This window comes from Thamnophis elegans, chromosome 3 (assembly GCF_009769535.1).
Source record: "Thamnophis elegans isolate rThaEle1 chromosome 3, rThaEle1.pri, whole genome shotgun sequence".
NCBI classification, from domain to species: domain Eukaryota; kingdom Metazoa; phylum Chordata; class Lepidosauria; order Squamata; family Colubridae; genus Thamnophis; species Thamnophis elegans.
In genome coordinates, this window is record NC_045543.1 from 90,512,439 (window position 1) to 90,530,827 (window position 18,389).

General features: G+C 34.4%; 1 protein-coding gene across 1 annotated transcript in view; it reads left to right on the forward strand.

Annotated features, from left to right (window-relative positions):
* The window catches only part of FBN2 (fibrillin 2), a 127,441-nt gene that overhangs the window by 26,185 nt on the left and 82,867 nt on the right, over nucleotides 1-18,389 (forward strand). The window contains exons 7-14 of the mRNA XM_032214594.1: nucleotides 1,147-1,272; nucleotides 7,428-7,553; nucleotides 11,046-11,198; nucleotides 12,203-12,409; nucleotides 14,008-14,145; nucleotides 15,770-15,889; nucleotides 17,364-17,489; nucleotides 17,841-17,963. Coding sequence (XP_032070485.1) covers nucleotides 1,147-1,272; nucleotides 7,428-7,553; nucleotides 11,046-11,198; nucleotides 12,203-12,409; nucleotides 14,008-14,145; nucleotides 15,770-15,889; nucleotides 17,364-17,489; nucleotides 17,841-17,963 — 1,119 coding nt within the window. The remainder of the gene's footprint in view (nucleotides 1-1,146; nucleotides 1,273-7,427; nucleotides 7,554-11,045; nucleotides 11,199-12,202; nucleotides 12,410-14,007; nucleotides 14,146-15,769; nucleotides 15,890-17,363; nucleotides 17,490-17,840; nucleotides 17,964-18,389) is intronic.

Genomic DNA, 18,389 nt, shown 5'->3' on the forward strand with positions numbered 1-18,389 from the left:
GATAATTCCATTGTAGAGCATTTCTATGTGTAAAATTCTCTTTTTAGAAAGTATATTAATTTTATTAATCTACTGTGAAACATATTAAACAGCCTAGACTGTGCACTAAAATGGAAATGTATTAAAATGGTAAGCCTTAGGAAAACAGGATATGAACATGGCTTTGTCTCAGTTTAATCTAAATGATACATTATGGAAACTGAAGTGTTTTAAGTAAATTCAGTAAAACATAAACACATCCTCCAATTATACTAAAAACTAAAGCTTAATATTCATTACTATGCTACATGTTCCAAACCCTTTTTTTCCACAGGATACATTCTTTCAGATTGTTGGATCTTTGAAAATATTTCTATATTATTATTTTACATAAGTTTGTTTACTTTAATATTAAAGTATAGTAACTGAGGGAAAGTGAATTGGATCCATCCAAATGTACATTTCAGGATATATGTGCACATAAATTTAAAACAAATAGCATTTTCTAAAACTAAATAAAAAAGCTTGCAAGGGTAATTTTTTTCTAAGATTTATACTAATAGTAATAGCAATAGCAATTAGACATATATTGCTTCACAGTGCTTTACAGCCCCCTCTAAGCGATTTTACAGAGTCAGCATATTATCCCCAACAATCTGGGTTCTCAGGTTGGAATGCTGAATCAACCTTGAGCCGGTGAGACCCGAATTGCCAAACGGTTGGCAGCCGGTGATCAGCAGAAGTCGCCTACATTACTGCATTCTAACCACTGCACCACCCCAGCTCTTAGAATCTGGGCAGCATAGTGGCCTAATGGTGAAGATACTCGCCTTCTACTTGGAAGATTGAGAGTTCAATCCTAGGTAGCAGCAGGTATTTCTCTTTTAGGGCACAAAGAAAAAAATATCTGCTGCAAACTGCATGATGTCAGGAAAGGCATCTGGCCTATAACTGTTTAGCTCCATCCAGTTGCCCGGACTGAGATTACAAGATCATAAAAAGGGAGACATTTTCCATTGACCTTTGAAGAAAATTCTGTATGAGTTCTGTATTCTAGTTGTTACCAGTAGAAAAATCCTCTATAGAGAATGTCTTGCAGTCAAATAAAACTTATTTTGAAGAACAATGGAAGATAAATTTTCAGAGTTTATCTTACTTAATTTACAGATATAGATGAATGTCAGGCTATCCCTGGAATCTGTCAGGGGGGAACTTGCATCAATACAGTCGGATCATATGAATGCAAATGCCCTGCTGGTCATAAACAGAATGAAGTAACTCAAAAGTGTGAAGGTAAGTAAAATGACTTAAAAAAATAATATACAGTAGTTGGTACCTATATTGCCTTTTGAAAGCATAGATAATGGAAACCCTACAATTTTCATGTCATTTGGAATGACCCCAAATAGCAATTGTGGGATTTCTAATGTTAAATAAAAATAATAAGGAACTTTTAAAATCTTTTAAATGCATATTATGTTCTTTAGACAAAAATGGCATTTGCTTAAAAATACAAATTTGAAAATATAACATTGACATAATTGGAGGCTGAGGTTAAAAAATAATTTTTAAATGGAACTCCCATTTTCAGAGAGTGAGAGAAGAGTGAGAATTATTCAGTCAATAGATGAATATTTATTTTTTCCTTAATGTAACTGATCTCACTCGCAAGTATCCTGTCTACTCCCTTCCTTTCCTGATACGTGCACAAAGCCAGTTCAAACATTGCAAAGGGGCAAAAGTTTTATAGGCCACACCTAGGCAACATGCCAGGTTTAAAATATGACTTTGAAATTAATGATCCAGGTTTCTTAAATGGGAGGCCTACAGTTTCAGTTATGTTTTAGCATGCTTAAAATATTTTTTCCTATCAATAATCTGAATAAGTATTGCTATTACATTTTCAAAAGATTTCTAGCTAAAATTCCTTTAAAAAGCAGAACATTTACTAAATGTAAAGTTAGTTTACCTGGAAGTACAAAGTCTATTGTACTTCTGTAATTGCATGCAATTGTATATTAGTTTTTATTACTGAAAGCTTTTTATTTAGTTACTATTATATAGTAGTATTGCAGGAAAATTAAAGAACCTTAAAGGATTGCTAATAGTCTCTTACCTTACATTCCATGTACATTTTGCGTAATTTATTATTGTCATTAATTAAATAGAATGCACACATACATGTGTATACACAAATATATATGTACACACATACACATACTTACAGAGACATGAAAGGCTTGATGTATATTATATATTTAAACAGTTTTATACAAATATTTCAGTAAGTAGTGACTACATAACACTTCATACATTGCCTCTAAGCAATTTATTATTAAATTTCAAGTGACATCAGATCTTCAATCTATTATGTGATCTGAATGTGAAATTTATCTTTTCAGTATTATTCAGATATAACTTCAATTGATTTTAATGTATCCTACTTCTAATAATAATGAAAAGTTTTGTTAGCTTTAAAAATAGATATAAAACATCACATACAAAAAGCATTCATAATTTGCTTCATGGTTTCAATTTAAATATATATATAATACTAGCTGAATACCCTGCTCTGCTACGAAACTATGTGAATGGGCTTGATAAATTTGCACTTACAGCTTGAAAATTAATGAGTAGTTACCATCGACCTCTCCTATCCATTTCTCTCCCTCAGGTTTGCTCACAGAATCTCCACCTATCTTATCACCTTCTCTCCCTCAGGCTCCTCTCCAAACTTCCAGCCAGCAGGCCAGATGAGTCACGTGCTGGCCATGCCCATGTCCAAGTTTTCACATTGGGAGGGGGAGTAGAATGTCTAATTCCTTAGCATCAGAGAGTGTTAATAATAATATATGAAATACTAATGCTCTGATGGTCATTTCGAAAAATCCTTTGTTACCAAGCATCTGGAAGACAAGAGGAACATATGTGCCAAATTGCAAGTTTGTAGGCTTTACAGTTCTGTAGGTTTCATGATTCCTGCGTGAGTGTTTTCGCGTTTATATATATATATAGAGTCACTGTCTGGCGGTTTCTCTGCCTCCTCAGACTGGAGAGGAACCTCACATATAGACTCTTTCAGTTCTACAAAAAATATGTTGTTATTTATATGAAGACCTCTTACTGTCTTCACCATGTCAAACTGGAATGTCCATAAGCTGCACTGTCTTTGGAAAATTTCCAAAGACTGCATAGTAGTTTTAGCCACTTTGAAAATGGGGTGAGGAGTTCGAAGACTATGCATATTTAAGCATGTGTAGGAAGCATTTTCTGGAGAAACTAGGTCTGAATAGGAGGCAGCAAAGGCAGCAAAGCCCTGGGCGAAAAAGGTTGATGTGGGAAATTGGGAGAGAACACAGCTGAGTGAATGAATGTTTGCTGGCATTTGGTTTGCTTGCTGGTACACACTGAGTTTGGGAGATAAAACAGCTGGATAAATCAATGCTTGCTGGTGCTTGCTAAAACTTCCCATGGTATAAGAACTATGAAGCTCTGGAGCTGCTTGCCACCTCACTTGTCTCTTGGCTTGGGGCAAGTGTTTGTGGGGTAGTGCTGTCAGGGAGGGTATGTGTAGCGATGCAAAATTACTACATGGGTCAGGGAATATGTGTGGGGTGTGACACAGGTCAGAGACGATACATGGGAGCTGTTTGACTTGGGAACTGTATGCAGGGTTCCTCCCTCCCTTCCTCTCCCCTATAGCCACCTATTCGCTCACAGCGACTTTTGAGTTATCCTGATTTGTTTTGAGATGAAATGTGGAAGAGACATTTTTCTGGATCACTGCATTTGATTTCTTGTTGCTAATGCCAAAAAATATTAAAGAGAAATACTCCTCTTTCTAGATTAAGGAATTCAATAATTGTTGAACAGTGAGGAACAGCAGTCCACCACAAAGTATCCATTAATTTCAGTTAATCTAAAAATATTGATTATAATGATGGAAGGGTAATCCTTGATTTGTAGTTCAATCTAATCTTCACCAATAATCCTGGTGACAACCAAGACCTGAATGACTGAGAATCTCCATAGACCTTTGCCAGTAATGGTTTCCAAACTTTTGGAATTTTCTTATGAATTGTTAGTAGACATTTCTAAGAGCAACCAAATTCAGAATGTTGGGTGGCTCCTTTTCTGGTTTTATTAATGCATAGAACTATAAGAATAGACTTTTTAGAAGCTTCCAAATATGCGATCATACAGTTTTAAGTGCTTTATTAATAATAATATCAATTCTACTATTAACAGAAAAGAACATTTATTCATTTGTATGTGTCTGCAAAATTATTCTTGTATATTGGTGGAATTATTTATTAGATACTTATTAGATATTAAATGAAAGTATTTTAGCAAATAGATGCATTCTTACTTTATTCCTTTATTTTCTCCTTGGAGGAAAACTGTTTTTCCTGGCAGGCTGGCTTTTTATTACCTTATTCCATAGCTGGGAATTGGCCATCAGTTTTATAGCTGTGTTCTTACATCCCTGGCCTTGTTAGGACTTAGAACAATGATTAATGTTTTCTCCAGTTAAAAAGTTTCTGTATTCTTTATCCTTGTAAATAGTTACATATACATTTACTTTGGAGGTACTGTAGAGATGATTTAAAAAATCATAGCATCTGCTAGGGGCCACTTCCAGTGTAGCTAATGGATTTATTACTTCTACATCACACATTTTAAGTGAACACAGCAACCTTTGAAAGAGAGAAGTGCAAAATTTAAAAACTGCATCTAGTAAAACAAGTTTGTCTGAAGTTTCTTTAAACATACTTCCTACATATTTATAATTCAACTTTTATTTTCATGCATTAATGGACTATAAAATTAACTATAGAAACAATCTTCCATATGAATCTGCCTTGAATAAGATATGTGTTGCTCATTCTTCTATATATTCTGCCATTAAGGAGGCTAGGTTTATGGGAATATGGGGCAAGGTTCTTTTCTGGTTTCACATCCTTTGCATAATTCATTTTATAATGAGTTTCATCTTTTATTAAATGATGTTAAATATATGAACACTATTTTAAAGAACTTTTTCTTATTAATTTTAATATATAGATGTTTGTTATTTAATTTATTGTTTTTATTGTATTTTTATTACAGATTACAATTTATATTTGTTTTTTTAATCTATTGTTTTAAAGTTTAAAGTTCTTAAGTACATTTAGTATTATGTGGGGGTTCAAAAATGCTGTTAAGTAAAAAAGTATCCCTCCTGAACTCTACCTCAACATGTTAAGTTAAGTTTTATATATATATATATATATATATATATATATATATATATATATATATATATATATATATATATATATATATATATATATTAGTGTCACAACCCCTGGTAAGCCCCAATTATGGGAGGAAGCTAACTCTCCCTTTATTTATTTATCAGCACAAATAAAAACACACACACACACACACACACACACACACACACACACACACACACATACATACATACATATATATATATATATATATATATATATATATATATATTCATTGATTCAATAGTGATTGTACATACTTCTTGAAGAAGGAAATAGAAGCAATTTGTACTACAGAAACCTAAATATTTTTTTCTTAGCTGCTTAGTGTTTCCTTCCATCATCTAGGTACAGAAGCAACAATGCATGTATGCACTACATTGTTTAAATTAATAAGGATAGTTGCAATTTTCAAAACACAAGGAAACGTAATTTGGATAGTGGGATCAAAATTTGGAGTGGGGCATCACTATTTTATTAAGAAATCTTTGCTTTTGAGATGAACTTATCATTAACGGCTATTTTTTACAACTTATATAGCATGTACTAATTCATTATCTACTATAATAGAGATGTAATTATTATATTTAATAAATATATGTGCATGATTTACAATGTGAAGTATTTTTTAGTATTATTGCTTTAGAAATGATGCTTATTAGTAATACTATTGAAGTTTAGAATTCTGAGCATTAATATAAATTGAAGTATGGTAGTCCTCTACCTTCCTATAGTGTTTTGGCGTGGAATGGAGATAGAAGAAATGTTATTACTACTTGGCCTCAAATAATTGTGAAACTAGCTCATTTTTTTCAAATACATGCTTTTATTATACTCCATTACCATTTTTGTGCTCAAAGTGAACATAACTGAAGCCAAAGAAATATGATTACCTGCTCTACTATCTGAAATAATCTTGGATATAAGTTCTAGATCTTACAAAAAGTATGGATATGCTTTCAATCTGATATAATAAGAAATATGTACTGTCCTGTTAATTTGGACATAGGGATATGGTGCTGGGTATACTGTATTGCTGAGTGCAACATGTACATATTGTTTAATACAGTATATAAGAAAAATAGTAATTAGAGAGATCTGAAGTGTTTACTTGATTAGCTTGATTACAAACGAGAAGTCCTACTCATCAGAAAAATAATATGTATGAAACTTACACATGCATATTTCTTGTATCCACTGGGACTGTCCCCTCCAAAAGAAGAATCTAGATTTCCAGAAAATTCTACACAGGTATCATTTTCTATGTAGGTAATGATTGTCCAACAAAAGATTTGACAGCTACAATAACATATAATAGTGATGTCCTTACCTTGTGTTAAACAACAGCATCCTTTTTAACATTGGTCCTTTCTGAGTAATGACCTACACTTTCCAAAATGTGTGTTTAAAATGCTGTTAGAAATTTGGTATGAATCTCTATTCTGAGATTCATAGATAAATCTTCTTTCTTGACAGACACTCTTCACTACATTGTTTTGTCTTTTTTCCATTAATCTTTTTGATATGTTCATGTGGAATTTCTATAGTCTAAAAATCTTTTAAAACATAGAGGATCAATATAAATAAATTGAAGGCATTATTTTCAAGAAAGTTATAGAGTTTTGACCCTCTTACCTTAATTACGCCTCCTTGTCTTTTGAAAATTGCAATCACATTGTTGTTTTTACACCTGGCTAATGAAACAAAACACCATGTTTTAGTTTTTCTGATAAAAGACAGACTTTCCCCCCATGCCTATCTTCTGTCACAAATACATATTTTGTATCAGTGTAGGATTTTTACATAGATAAGATGATCTTTTGTTGATGAGATTTAATATCCATTTATGTTAAAGAAGTGTCTTATCCCCCCCCCCCCCCAGTTTAGCTTTATCCTATATACGGTTTCTATAGTATAATGATATTTTGTTACAGTTGCAGATCACAAATTGCATAAGATTTCCTATACTTTATTGAGCTAATATTAGTTCTGGAAATCAGATATAAAAGTGCAGGAGAATTCAATATTTGTAGATATATATCAAATAATCAGAATTCCAGCTTGCATATAGAGCCCAATATAGTGCACTCATGGATATCATATTTAATAACAAATATATTTAAAATAATTATATTTTGTGGACAGTCATTCCTCATTTGTTTAAATCTGTAGATATTAATGAATGCAGCCTCATCCCAGGAATCTGTGATGCTGGTGAATGTTCCAATACTGTTGGAAGTTACATTTGTCTATGTCCACGTGGCTTTGTGACATCCACAGATGGCTCTCATTGCATTGGTAAGTTATGAATCCGCAAAGTAGCAATTTTTATTGTCCTTTCTACGGATTTTTCTTTTTTCTTTTCATTTCATTTGTTATTAGTCTCTGGCAGTGACATGCACTGAGGTTTATGGCTGGTGAGGCAAAAAGAAAGAAAGAGGCTTTTGGCCGCTCCGGCGCTTTGTCCGACTCTGACATAGAAGCGGGACACGTCCCGCTTCTATGTCGGAGTCGGACAAAGCGCCGGAGCGGCCAAAAGCCTCTTTCTTGAAAGCGGGCACCGGGAGGGAGATTGAAAAGAACTGGCCTTGGTGATGTCACAATGTAAAGTAAAATCTCCCCTCCACATTTTAAGCCGTTCGCAAAAATGCCCCATTCCAATCCTTCAATGCTGCAATCCTGGAATATGTTGAAGGCTCGAAATGGGGCATTTTTGCGAACGGCTTGAAAATGTGGAGGGGGATATTCCCACCTCTCCCCCTGTTCTGAAGGTCAGCACAGTCTGAAAACAGGATAAGAGACAAAATCCCCCTTCCCCATTATCAAGTAGTTTGCAAAAACTATGCCTTCAATCCTGCAATCCTGGATAATGTGAAGGATCGGAATGTTTTTGCAAACTGCTTGAAAATGAGGAGGGGGGATTTTGTCTCTTATCCTGTTTTCAGTCTGTGCTGACCTTCAGAACAGGGTGAGAGGCAGGAATATCCTCCTCCACATTTTCAAGCCGTTTGCAAAAACACCCATTTCAAGCCTTCAGTGTGAATATGTAGGTGAGAAGCCACCTCTTATAGGCATGAAAATCCATACATTTGGGACATTGGAAGAAGCCCTGTGAGGAGACGATGCTGCCGAAGTGCAGGAAATCTCACCCGCCCGCCTGCAGATTGTCCTTTCAAAGGGGAGTTTCAGTGGTTCCACAAAGAAAGTCAAAGACAAAAGGCTCTTTTTGCACCATCGAGGAAGCCAGTCAAGACAGCTGTTTTTAAACCTGGGATGCCTCGTAAACCTTAACACTCATATGATACGCGCGCACACACGCATCAGTTTTCACCCGCAAGTGGTTTAAAGTAAACAAGATACCACCAATAGCCTTCCCCACCCCCCACCCTCACCCACCCCATACCTAGCGACTCGAAAGCCCAGGTGAAGCCCCGAAGCCGACTGTTTCTCGCCGCTGCTAAGCTCCACTGCCTCACCCCCCGCCTCCTCCGACGAACAATCCTCTGCTTTCTTCAGCTCGGACAGAGCCGGGACACCCAAGCTGCTGGTGGCGGTGGCAGCGGAGGCCACCTGAGCAGCCATGATCCCCCCTCCCCAGCCAGTCAGCCCAGCCAGCCCATTCCTCCACCGGCATGGCGAGCTCCAGCGGGCTGGATGTGGGTGCGAGGGGCCTGGCAAAAGAAAGAAAGCACCAGCCCGCCAGCAGAGGTGGGTAAAAGACCCGCCTCTGCTGGCAGGCTACCCCTCTCTTCTCAAACAAGCTGCCATCCCTGCCTCTCCCCCTTCCCTCTCTTCTCAAACAAACACTCTCTCAAATTGAGAGAGAGTTTGTTTGAGTGAAGTGAAGAAACAAACACACGCACACACAGAAATTACTTACAATAAAAAATTACTTACAAATTACAATAATTTTGAATTCCTCCCCCCTCCCTCCAACCCACATACCTTTTCCAGCTGTTTCACAGAGGATTTCAACTCTCCTTTTGTCTGCCATGATGAAAATGTAAAAAAGGTAAAAAGAAAAAGGCAAGAGCTGCTGAAGTAAGGCTGGGCTAGCTGCCAGAGTCCCAAATGAATGACTCTTCTTAACTGTTTTTAAAAAGCCTCTTAAAAAGTGCCCTCTACAGGAGGAGGCAAGAGAACCACGTGCCTCATCTACATAAGGAATTTTTCGCCTTTTAACCCTTGCTTAAATCTGCTCAAGTGATCATAAAGATAGACTAAATGAGGCAATTGGTTCTCTCGCCTCCTCCTGTAGAGGGCAGTTTTTTAAGAGGCTTTTTTAAACAGTTCAGCACTAAGGAGAGTCATCCACTGTGACTCTGGCAGCAACTACCTCAGCCTTTTTCCTTTTATTTTTTTTTCTTTTCATGATGACAGTGGTGAGGCCCTGCCTCCCCTGACTGCATGTCCCTGGTCTCTGGAGTAACTTTCAAATCTTTGCCCAATTCTGCAGTTGAAGTTACTTCATTCTGAAGATCTTGTTCAGAGAACATTGTATCAGATGGTATGCAGTATTGTGTTCTCAATTATTTTGGGAAGTGAAAATGTTATGGTCTTACACACTTTTGCCTTTTTTCTACACTTTTTTTTGTAAGATATCATTTTGTACTCTTTATCCTATATCAGAAACCAACTCAGCAGTGGATATGCTAGGTATCAAGTTAGTAGCTCAAAGGCTTCAGTATAACTTGGTGAGATTTTCTGCACTAAAAGGAAAAATTCGTGAATGTAAACAAGTATCCATCATAAAGACAGTGTGGAGGCCAAGAGAAGAAATCCAAAGCTTTTCTTCTTACAGCGGGGTAGTTCTTCAAGAGGGCACAGAAATTCTGAGAGTAAATTCTGAGGCACTATTCTATGATACTGTTCCTCAGAAACTGCCATCTATCTTACTGTATATGGTTGTCAATTCTTCTAAAAAATAAAGATACACTTTCTGGCCACATTTATCATGCTTTCCTTGAGAGTCTAGAAGGCACAATTAAATTATTTATCACAAGGAAATTTCTATGTACAGAAGGGTGCCACAGACCTTCTGTTACAGATGCTTGCTGATCCATCCAAGTGATCTAGATACAAATACAAAGTAGCAAATTCACAACCCCATGTTAATTTCCAGCCACAAGATTCCTGAAAATAGCCACATGACAAACCTGATAATGTAAGTCAATAAAAGATGTACGAAATAAAAGTAGTTAATTTGCAGCATATTTTAATCTAGTCATCATTTCAATTAGTCACCATTAGTTTTTAATGTTTTTAATAATAATTATTATTATTTGTGAAGGATTGTTTTTTAACTTTATTGTACACTGCCCAAATTTGCTTGTTTTGGGAGATGGATATATTTTACGGTTCTAGTTAGTTTTTAAAGTACTGTATTGGGGTTTTTGAGGAAAAGGGGAGGATTTGTATTTATAGAAAACTTTTCTATATCACTCAGGGTCACTTTGTTAGAAATGGGTGGCTATACACCAGTAAATGCTGTAACTAAATAAGCAAATCATTTCTTCTCTCCCACTGCGAATTGCAGTGAAAAACGAAAAGTCTGAAGTAGTGCTTAAGTACAGAGTCACTTGACTGATTTGTGGTGTAGATATAAATTTATTTGCATACTTTTGTCTTTTTTTGTCTGTGGTCTTCCCAAATGTTCTTAACTTATTCACAATAACAGCAGTCACAAATTGCAGATGGTAGTGTTGCCTGTTTCACTGATTATATTTATAATAGTTAAGAAAATATTTTTACTAAGTGCTCCATTAATAATTTTTTAAAATTAATATCCAGATCAAAGAGCAGGTACTTGTTTCTCCAGTCTGCTGAATGGTCGCTGTGCACAAGAGCTTCCAGGCAGGTTTATCAAGATGCAGTGCTGTTGTGAGTCTGGACGGTGTTGGGCTCTTGGATCCATTCCAGAAATTTGTCCAGCTAGAGGCTCTGGTAAATATCTTAGCGTGTTAAATTTACTAGAAAAACTCATTTTAATATCAATCCTGAAACAATGAAAAGGCTTACTTTAAAGTATTTATCAAATTAAGCCCCACTGCTTCTGATTTATTATTGATTGAGCCAGTTTTTCCTATAGTTATTTGAAATAATTCTTTAAAACAAAATTGGTTTGAGCGAATTATTTATCATTTGGATTTAATGAAGCAACTTTCATTTCATTGTTAAATTAAACTGATAACAATTTTTTATATCTTCATTCTGTTGGATCTTCGAAGGGTGAACTTACATACAGAAAGCATCAGCCAATAGGATGTTTTTGAAATAAAAAAGTAGCAAGAAAATTTAGTTATATGAGCTATTTGTCTGCATACAAAATTATATTTTCCTATATTGCATTGTATATGTAAGAGTTGTTCTATATAGAACTCCTTTTTTCCCTTTAAGCTAATTGAAATACATCTTTAGTTAGTAGCTCATTGACTTGCTGAGTAGGACAACATTTGTAGTGGCTGATGGAGAATATTGATGTGAGAAATAATTCAGAATTATACTTCATTTTAATGTTGCCTCTATTATCTGCATCTATTATGTAGATTTGCACTAGCTTTTATTGTTCCTTTTAGTTATTTTATTTACTTTGATTAGAATAATCTTTTCCGTATTAAAAGCCTACATAATTTCCTGAGAAATGTAGACTTAGAGTGTAATTATATTGGAGGTGTCTTAAATTTTATCTAAATGTTCACAGTTATCAATATTTATCATATAGTGAACTAAACTAAATTGATAACTAAATAAAATGTATACTAGATCTAATAAAACGTTATACTAGATCTACTCAATAGTTACTCATTTTTGTATGTAAAGAATAGCAAATCTTATAGTAAAATGCTGTTTTTCAACAATTGATGTCTATGCATGTTTTGAAAAATATGTGATCTTATGATTTGCATTTTTTGGAAAAATGTGATTATAAATGTTTTTAATTTTTGTAGATGAATATCGTGGGCTTTGCATAGATGGCATTCCTGTTATAGGAGGTTCCAGGCCTGGTGGCACAGGAGGAAATGGCTTTGGCCCAGGAGGAACAGGATTCATCCCTATTCCTGGTGGAAATGGGTTTTCCCCAGGTGTGCATGGAACGGGAATAGGGACTGGTGGCCAAGGTCCCACAGGAAATGGCCCCATCATTACAGGACTGAGTAAGTTGCTTCATTGCATAATTATAAAACTGAAAGCTCTTACAGTAAACTTTTTAATACCTTCTTTTCTGCTTCATGCTTAAAACTAATAGGGTTTTTAATATCTACTTTATCAGTAAAATATGGCTAACAATATAAACTTGATTTTTTTTCAGTTCTTCCTATTGCTTCTCAAGTTGCTTTACATTCCCAGGATACTCCTATTGCACTTATGAGTCATTCAGTATGTGAAGTATTATCTGTCCTCATTTTTTTAAAAAAAATCATCTTACATTTTAAGTCTATGCTCACAATCAATGCTAATTTAATCTTACGTAAAATTTCAAATTCGTTATATATTCTAAGTAATTTTTGATTTAAAAAACATTAATTGATCTGCACTTGGTCTTTCCATATTTCATGCATTATGGGCTCTATTTCCATTTTCTTCCTGATAGGAACCTGGCAGTGACATCCACACTCTCTAGCTGCTTTCTTTAGATTAATGAAAGAAGTAACCCAATATAAGGTGTACCTCTTTTGGGCTTCTGGGAAAACACAGATAGCACTTACATTGCAATATTGTGATGCTGCTTTCATCAGTCCAGTGGAATCTGATTTCCATTTCCAAAACTCTAGATTTCTTCATTGAGGTTCAACCAAGTTATGTAAGGAATGAAAAATGATGAATCTCAACATTATGCGAGAGAAATCTGCAGTTCTGCTTAAGTTAAGAAGAAACCAGCAAAAACCAATAGGAAAATACATATGTGCAACTAGTCACTTGGTGACCAAAGTTAGGATAGTTGCTCCCAACCTACTTATGACCTGGTTTCAAAGTTATACCCACTGCAGTGCCCCTGTTGTCACCCTTATGACTCACTGCAATATGTTGCAGAGCTGTACCCATAGATCTCCCTCACCAATCCCGGCCCATTGGATAATCTGCAGACTTTTTCCCTGCTCCCAAGCTAGTCATTCAGGGAGCCTCAAGTCAGTTGCAGAGGTTACCAATGTGTGCAAAGCTGTTGAAGCTTCCAGGCCTTGGTCTTGTTTCCTAATCAGCCACTCAGCCACCTAGGGCTTTGCAGGGCCCTGGAACTCAAGCCAATTTCAGGACCCAGCAGCATTCAACTCATCTTTCTTTTTTTGCAACTTCTGAGAGAGGCACCCAACAGATGTAAAGCTCAGAGGAAGACTTTTGCAAGCATGTGCTTTTCTGAAATCCTTTGGAAATCTCAATTTTTAAAGAAAAGGGAACCTCCGTAACATGAAGCCTCCTTTGAAATGGAATTCTCTATAGGATTGTGAGAATACCACTTTCTTTCACAAGAAATTCCTATATCCATCAAAAAGAACTCCGGAAATAAGTAACAAGCCCTTACCTTGGCTGAGCTGTTTGAAACCCTTGTTGTCTGGTCAAGTGTAATTTGAAATGTTTCCAGCATCATCCTACATTCCATTCTAAGAGAGATTCCACAAATGCAATTGACTTCAGAGAATGTTGAGTTCACCTAATAACACAATATTTTTTATTTAATGTTTAAAAACAGTACTGTTTTTAAAAAAATAAGAACTTTAGAGGTAATAATCCAAACTTACTTTATGTCTTTTTATAGCAATACTCAATCAGACAATAGATATCTGTAAACATCATCCAAATTTATGTTTAAATGGGCGTTGCATCCCAACAATTTCCAGTTACCGGTGTGAATGCAATATGGGATATAAGCAGGATGCCAATGGAGACTGTACTGGTGAGTGCAACTTCCAATTTCACCTTTTTTCTTATTATATCCTTCTTTAAAAATCAGACTTTTAGAAATGTCATGTTTCTGATTCTAGTGCATTTTTGCAAGCTCTGATCTATCTGAAATGTAGATAGATATGTTTTAGATAACTGATAACAACATAATTTTTATTTGTACTTATCTCACCAACATAAAACCTTCAAAAGACATATCCAGCAAAGGAAATGTTTTCTGTTTCTGTACCAAATATATATAAATTAGTAACATACTTGCTAGGTAAAAATAATTAAGAATATAAAGATCTCCACTAGCCCTTTGCTTCTTGAGACATTTTAGAGAAAAATGACAGGAAAGCATTTGCAATATCTAAGATAATCAAATTCTTGAACAAGTTCATATAGGAAATATATACTGAATTATTAGAATATGCTAAGAAGCAATGCCTAATACATATTTCAGTTACAGCTCCAAATTTCTAACTATATGTTTATGAATTCATTTATAAAATTCCATAGAAGCATTGGTTGTGAAATAACTTGCTTGTATGGACAAAACAAATACTGTATAATAAATTCCCATGTAAGTTAAAATATTAAAGAGAGTACTTCGGAAGAAAGTGTTTAGAAAACACTGAACAATCTTAAGGTAGTTTGAGTAGTATGGCTGGGAAATTACAAAGATGTCAAAACACAATGTGATTTCATACATTTTTTTTCTGGATAGGTTTTTTTTTACTTAAAAGACAAGGAAGGTTTGATCTTATTCTGTATTCATTGATCTGAATAGAAAGAAAATATTATTTCTGTCCAATTCAGAGATAAAGTACTATACATATATAGTGTGCCTCTTTTTGGACTTAGCACACATACTATTTTTTCTAAGCATACTTTAGAAATTTAGAAATGGTACACTGCCAAACAAAGCATTGGGCTAGTCACATGTAATCTTTATTTTCAAAGAATATCTAAGGAGCCATTATTTTTTGTTCCATAGTGCTTCTTGGCAAAAATACTCTTGGGGAAAAAACGTGCTGGATTCTCTAATAACTGCAGTTTGCTCTGCAGAATGCTAGTTGCTTCATTTACTTTTTTTTAAAAAAAATGAAGCAACTTAATTTTTTTAAGTCAAGTGGAAGTATCAGCAAGCACAGTGCAGCTCACAATTACTTGAGCAATAGTTTCCCTACAGAATAATGACCTATTACTAGGGAATACTTTAATGTTATTGTACTTGACTTCTGTGATACTGTATTTTGCTTTGTTTGTTAATAACATTATATTAACAAAATTCAGTATATCTAAATCTGTATAACAAGCTAGAGTAAAAACAAAAATTGGAATGTAATAATGTTAATAATTACTTGTATGTAAAGGTCTATATTTGATTATTTCCTTTTTGAAGATTTTATTTGCATGGAATTTAATATTCTATTTTTAAAAAAGCAAATTTATACTTTATATTACGTTTGTTTAGAGAATTGTGATACTTACGTATTTAAAATGGGGAAATGAATTAGGTAGTTTGTGATTGATGTAAGCTAATTGTATTCATTTATGAAATGCTGTATCTTATTAAAAACTATTATGGATCAATTATGAAATCTGATTGCATTCTTTTCTGATGCCAACAGATGTTGATGAGTGTATATCAAATCCATGCTCTAATGGAGACTGTGTGAACACACCTGGCTCTTATTATTGCAAATGCCATACAGGTTTCCAAAGAACACCTACTAAGCAGGCTTGCATTGGTATGGAAATGTTGTTTGCAATCTATCAATTCATCGTATGCTTATATTTGATTTGAGTCTGATACCTATTCAACTCTGAAAACAAGATTATTTTGTCTCTTCAATAAACCATGGTAATGATTTAATGTTTGCAGGTATTTAATTAAATTTATGGTATAGTGAAGCAAAATTTGACAAACTGTATCATGTTTAACTCCGGTGATCCTGCACACATGTATCTTATTTGAACCATGAAAAAATAAAGCAGCATTCCATATGTACAGTTCTAATAAAACAGTTACTGGTTCTGTTAACAAGATTTCAATGAGTCTTTTTTCCAAGCACATTTTTCATTTTTTTTTCAAATTAACGTTTGCCAGAAAAGAACTAAAAAAAATCTGAAGAAGCTTCTATACCCATTTTGATCCTAATGATAGCATTAAAATTTTAATCCATAGGCCTATTGATCCCTAGCATATATTGGACTCTATTGAACTCAGGTGATAAAGAGTATTCTGCTGACTAGGAGAGTTCAGGTTTCAGTATATGAGCTCAGATATATCCAGGATATTCTGAGGCTTTAAACATGAAAAGCTGTAACCCTCTTGTTGCTTGAATGCTCCATTTAGATAATGAAAAATAATGAATAAATTGTATGCTTGCATATCCAGTTTCTTTTTTCATCAATCATGATTAATTCTGGAAGTTTGCAATTTGCAATGAATATAATTTCTCATTGGTGTGTATACAACACAAGCATATGGTTACTTTTTTTAGAGTTCAATTTTTAGAACAAAAATTGTTCTGAACTTGGTTATCTGTTTTATTCCAGAAATTATAGCCAGAGGAGAATTCATTCTTGCCTAAGTTCAGCAGAAGTTACTGTTCAAGACAAGAACACTTATTCAAAATAGCCCCTAACCTACTATTTCCACGGGGAGGGGAAATGATTTTGGGGAAATCATAGCAATCCAAGTTAGGGCCTCAATATGGGTATGAATTAAAGAGTCCTAATTTAATGATGTCCGATGCAACTACACATTATTTTTAAGGCAAAGAAAGCAACTGGTATGTGGAGAACAGAGTCTTGATTGTCTTAATCTTTGGTCAGGGTAAATAGCTTAGTTTTGTAGTTAATTTTATTTGTTTTAGAAAAAGATACTTGCGCTGTTTTTTAATCTGCCAGTAACTTTTGGTCAGTGGTTTTAAAATTTGTGGTTTTAAATATAGTGACAAAGTGGAAGACATAAGGAATAAATTTATTTGAAAAATTTAAGGGGTTTAAAACATGTGTTTTTTATATTAAATGCCCATTTTATACTTAGCCAAATTCATTTTCTTTCTTGCTGCTCCACCTCTCACCTCTGTCCATATCTGGCTCTTGAGTCACAAAATAGTTAGGTTCCCAGGATTTATAGACGAAGGTAGTCTTAAAACTCTTGAGATAAAATAGTAGCTGGTTATTGAAATGTTTACTTTTATTTGTTTTTCTCAGACATTGATGAGTGTATTCAGAATGGTGTCCTTTGTAAGAATGGTCGTTGTGTGAACACTGATGGTAGTTTCCAGTGCATTTGCAATGCTGGCTTTGAACTAACAACTGATGGGAAAAACTGCATTGGTATGCATTTTTTATTTTATTTTACTTAGATGAGCTTTGAATTTATGGTTTCTTTTAGTTATAATTCCTAAAATTATTTGCTAAAATCAAATTCCTTGAGAAAAGCTTGCAAATTGCTAAAGATGCATTCCATGGATTAAGGAATTATATTGGATACTGTCAAGTTTTGAGGTGTGGAGTAATGGGATTGGCATAAGGAGGAAAACTAGTTTTTAAAAAATCCCACCTTTTTGTCCTGCATCAGGAGTTTCCATTAGATCAGAATTCTATTTCTGAGTAGAAAACGAATATTTTGGTATTTAGAATTTGAGCTATTATTTAAATTGTAATATCTAATGCTTTATTTTCCAGACCATGATGAATGTACGACTACCAACATGTGTTTGAATGGAATGTGTATTAATGAGGATGGCAGTTTCAAGTGCATCTGTAAACCTGGGTTTGTCCTGGCTCCTAATGGACGTTACTGTACTGGTATGTATATGTATATATAGATATATATTATACCTGTCTTGATGAGACCAGTATTTGTATAAAAAGTTCTATACTTATATAACAATACTACTAAATTTACATTTCAATACCGCCTGACTCCTAGCAACTCTTGCTTGTGATGTGTTTGTGATGTGTTTTCTGCATTTTAAAGTGTGATGAAAATCTTTATTATTTATAACATGCATATGTTATCTTTTTGTTGTTAAAGTCTTTAATGTAATTGCAGAATTACATTACTGTAGCTACCACATAATATTAAGCCAGATTGTTTTCAATAATAGTTGTTGAACAATCGTGGAGAATTAGTTACACATAACATTTATTTATAACATAAGTAAGAATATTTTACAGAGACAGTCTTTTTGTGGACTGTCTGGGATTCCACCAATTTTATCTCACTGATAA